The 4,660-nt window shown below is 39.8% G+C and overlaps 1 protein-coding gene across 1 annotated transcript; it reads right to left on the reverse strand.

Moving 5' to 3' along the window:
• Positions 1–1,719: 1,719 nt before the first annotated feature.
• On the reverse strand, positions 1,720–4,395 carry GCK72_016482 (uncharacterized protein; the record flags this gene model as incomplete). Its single annotated transcript, XM_003091423.2, has 9 exons — positions 1,720–1,886; positions 1,932–2,141; positions 2,187–2,315; positions 2,722–2,820; positions 2,867–3,187; positions 3,250–3,375; positions 3,418–3,513; positions 3,932–4,077; positions 4,121–4,395. 9 exons carry the CDS (start codon positions 4,393–4,395, stop codon positions 1,720–1,722), a joined length of 1,569 nt encoding a protein of 522 aa, XP_003091471.2.
• Between the last annotated feature and the right edge of the window lie 265 nt (positions 4,396–4,660).

Raw genomic sequence — 4,660 nt, forward strand, 5'->3', positions numbered from 1 at the left:
AAGTGACGACGTGAAGGGTTTTTTGATATCATCGGATTCAGAAAAACTAGAGGAATCCAAACGTGTCGTCCGTTTCCGGGTAATTCACTGTAACACCCAGTAGGGTGGTGTTGAGAAGGAGGTTTAGTCGCCGTTAGGCGACGTGAATCATACAAATACGGGTAGTTTTCTGGAGACAGCTAAAAGGGGATTGTGGATATGAGTCCACATGTTTAAAAGTATTAATAGCCAATCTGGCTAGCATTTACCTTCTTCTTCTCACCACGGTTTTAGCTCCGCCTACTTTACCGTGTAAGAATACAGTAAAAAGCGGAAGTTGCGTGAAGTCCAGACATGGGGCCATGTAAATCCCATTCTTCTGAACTGCTGATAACTATCATTTTCCTATTCCCTTCATGGCGTCACTGTCTCCAACAACTAATACTGTTCCTGCTGACAATTTAGTGGATGATTATGGTGCTGTTTCTCCTGTTTCCGGTGAAGGCGTGCTCCATCGCTCAGAATCAGAAGGGAGATTGAAGCTCGAAGGAGTTGATGGGATACAGGACATTCAACTCATGACACAGGAGTGTGTGAAAAAATACGACAAAAAGAAGGCGTCGGGCTGAATTTTTGCATATCGACTAATCTTTTGGTCCTCTACAAGGCCGCCTGAAGAAGCGAAATGGACGGGGATTGAGGACGAGATGATGACACAGGAGTCAGTGTGGGAACGAGATAATAAAAACGCATAACCTCGCTTTAGAGAGAAAGAGAGATCAACTTTTACTGGCTTCAGAAAAGTAAAGCTGCTGATTCAAATCGCATGGTAGTCAAACGAAAAACTGAGAGTCAGGATGACACAAAATTGGGGTTGAAAATCATGGCAACTGATATAGCAGTCCGACGATCTCTTCCCGGGCAGCTGCCACACGATCAGAAAAGCCCGATGATGTAACGGCGAGAAGAAAGGTGCTCTCACTTTAACAGAAGGATGGATCAAATTTGCTCATATTGAGAGGGGCTATACTTCAAAGCTAAGTTCGACTTTCAAATGGCGAAGGTCGGTGCGTTCAAGAATCCGATCTGTCAAGTTAGGCAACGTTGACTGTAGTCAGATGGATCAAACAAATGTTGGGACGTTGTTGGGACAATATTTTTTCTTATATTCAGATATAGAAAAAAGAGGATTTGAAACGTGTCGTCCGTTTCCGGATTAATTACGATCCACTGTAAAAACCTAGAAGGGTGGTGTTGAGAAGGAGGTTTAGTCGCCGTTAGGCGACGTGAACCGACTGGTGTATATATCGTTCATTGGTTTAGCTAATGATTGTTCAGAAACAAAAGGTCAGTCACCAGCATGACAAACTTGAATGTTTGGACTCAGTCAGTTGGGTTTATCATTAGAGCGTACTTGCATCCCCAATGTAGCAATAGTACAAAGAGCTTCAATTTTCATAGGTTACCAGCTAAACACACAAATGGTGCTAATATAAAAAAGACAAAAATCATACTTGCAAGCCGGCCCGGCGCATAGCTTGCTTAAAACGAAATGTTATGGGCTGAAAATATACCAAAATGTAGATCTGTCAGCGAGTTCTATATCCGTGGTCTACTACGGGTCGGAATTTTGTATCGTTACTGTGTCGCGGGGTGGGAAAAAGTGCCAAAAAAGCCATTCTAGCCCAGCCCGCAGCACATCAACGATTTTGCAAGTATGACAAAAATGTATCAAAAAAATCATTGAGGCTTCTTTTTCCTTGGCTGTTTTTGCTTTGGTTTTCTCATGATTGTCATTGGGAAGATGCGATACGTCCAGTTCGGAAGCAATAGATTTCTTCGAAGATCCCATAAAATTTCAAAAATAAGAATGACACCCAGACTTCCAAACAGAAGGAAGAACGTGCCTGGAAAACTATGAATATAACGTTTTCTCTAAATAAGGATCATACAATTTTCAGAATACGCGTCAGTTTCCGAATTGAATCCCTCGAATACTGCACCGTATTGTCTCATTTGTCGGAGGGTCTGCTTGTATAGATAGAGCCGGGAACAATTTCTGATGATAACTTTCGGTCCGGTAGTGTTGCATTTGAATTCGATGCTTGAGTGGAATATCACGTCGCGAAGGTTTTCCATGTTCTCGATTACCAAGGCGGGGCCTAAAAATTATATTGTTGCAAATACGCTCTGATGGCGTTGCTTACATTTCGCTGAATCAATTTTCTTCAGGAATGGAAGCGCCAGTTTTGTGATGAAGGTGTTGTTGACGACGTGGAATGAGCCGTTTATTTTATGAGCATAGGATAGCTCGTGGATCCGCTCGGAGATGTTTCCTGAATAATTGTGACAGTTTTCAAAGGGTAAGTTCAAAAGCTTCAAAAGTATTCAAAATTGTTATGGATAGTTTTACGGCTTTGAAATTTTGAGATGTTATAGACCAAACCTAGATCTACATTTTTGTAGTTGACAACTTTTTGATAGCTCCTCAAGCTTTCGAGATATGCACCTTTAAAAATGAGCGACTGAAACGCCAGAGTTGAAAAAGGAGAGGGCGCAGTGAAGCGAGAGCGTCTGACTTCTCTGTGTCTCCTCTCTATCACGTATTCTCCTACTAAACTTTGAACGCTCAAATCTCAAAAACTAGAATACTTATCAAAAAACTTTCAACTACAAAAATGAAGTTCTTAATGTTCTGTACACATAGAATATAAATTCAAGGCACTTCTAAAGTTCGCTTACCACTTTTTTGAGACATGTAGACATCGCCTCGGAAAACTTCGCATCCAGAATATCGAGTCTGCACGTTTTCAGAGATAAATCCTCCTCGACACTCGCCGTCTAAAAAGTTAATATTAGGGCGTACATTCCAAAGCAAAAAACTAACGATAACATCTGACTTTTATCGGATCTGCATCAATTTTCAGCTTGTTCGGTTCCCAATGTCTCTTCAACTCTTCCAATTGATCCGTACACATATACTTATTCTTTTCGAATATATGCTCCCTATCACAAGTCGTAAATGCTCTCAAAATGGGCTTCAAATACTGAATTCCTGTCCGATTGAACACAAAACATCCGTCAATTTTGAAATTCATATCCCCTGGATTACTTTCTTGGAAACGATAATTGAAGTGCATATCTCCATAGACATATCGACAATTCGAGTACTCCTTGGAACTTTTAATCGTGTTTTTAAAATGACATTCTGAAGAAATTGGATAATTTTTTGAATTCAAAAATTCAGCAAACACGCTCCACCGAACTCACCTTCATTCTTCTGTATCACACACATCTCTTCATTACAAATCTTCCTTAAAGCTTTGATTTTAGAGTAGTCTTGCTTATGAGAAAATTTCAGTCTTGAATTTCCGCGGATGTACAGTTTTGGAAGGTCTGAATACCCGATTGAAGTTTATTTTTGGTTTGAGAACTCACATTCTTTATCAATCGTGTTCAAATCGTCAGTTTCAGTCAGATAATGAAATCGAAGACCAACGAGAGCCGGGTTCTTGGTGAGGTTGAAGAGGCAGTCTGGAAAAAAGGAACATGAGAAAATTGATCATAAAAGGGAAGGATTATAAGATCTTAGTGCGGCGACTTCACTTCTTATGCTGCGACAGGAGGTTGATTGAATTTTTTTTTGAAATCAGATCTATCAGTTCTCTGTTAAAATGTGAACTATACTGGATTTACATGTCAAATTCGGATTCCCCGCCCCCTTTTACTCCTGTTTAGATAGTTTTCACTCAACTTTCGAATTCTGTGCATTTTGTCGTATCGGTGTTCGGTGTTTGCACACAATCGGCGTTACAGTAACCCGAAAAACACAAAATGAGAGAAAGAGACGCAGAAAAAGGGCGAGTAGTTTTTGACGGGGAATTCGAATCTAGTGTTGATTTTTGGTTGAAAGTGCAACTGGCGCAAATCACACGACCCGGTTAAAACTTACTATCACATTTTCGAAATTCCGTGAAATAAAGATAAGTCAACTCGTTTTGATAAACTAATTGCACTTCGATATTCTTCAATTCTTTCAGATTCACCGCAAATTTGAAAATTTCAAATCCAGACCAAGCGTTTAGTTTTACGATTGATCTAAAAAAGTTGTTGTAGATTCCAGAAATTTTCTTAAATATACCGATTCTCATTCAGTGATTCCAAAACTATACAATCCGCGTATTTTGGGTGCACGATGAGCTCCTCCTCGATATTTCTACAATAAGAATCGTTGAATCCCGGCCGATTTCCAATCCCTTTCGGTTTCCCGTTTTCAGTCACGAATTCTCTGAGAAACGAGCCATTGCCACCGGCTTGGTCCTTTATTATTTGCTCCATATTCACATCGAATTCTGGAAGTTTTATTATTATCGGTTGAGAGGAATACATGAAGGAAGCAAACGTTACGTTCATCATCTGGAATCGCATCCTCTTCACATTTTGCTATTTGACACAAAAGTAACAGGAAAATATATGTTTTTAGCATAATTAGGGGAATCGGGGATCAGGGGAATTGTAATTGTAGTGTGAAGATTTTGAAGAGAGAAGAAGTTCCACGTCACCGATGAGTTGGAAGTTTTTCAAGTAAACATGTAAGCAGAGGTCACGATGGGAATATGAGATTTTCAAAAAGTTCACAATAGAAAAAATTTGACGTGAAAAAATGTATGATTTTTAATCA

Source organism: Caenorhabditis remanei, chromosome V, assembly GCF_010183535.1.
Source record: "Caenorhabditis remanei strain PX506 chromosome V, whole genome shotgun sequence".
In the NCBI taxonomy this organism is placed as follows: Eukaryota; Metazoa; Nematoda; class Chromadorea; order Rhabditida; family Rhabditidae; genus Caenorhabditis; species Caenorhabditis remanei.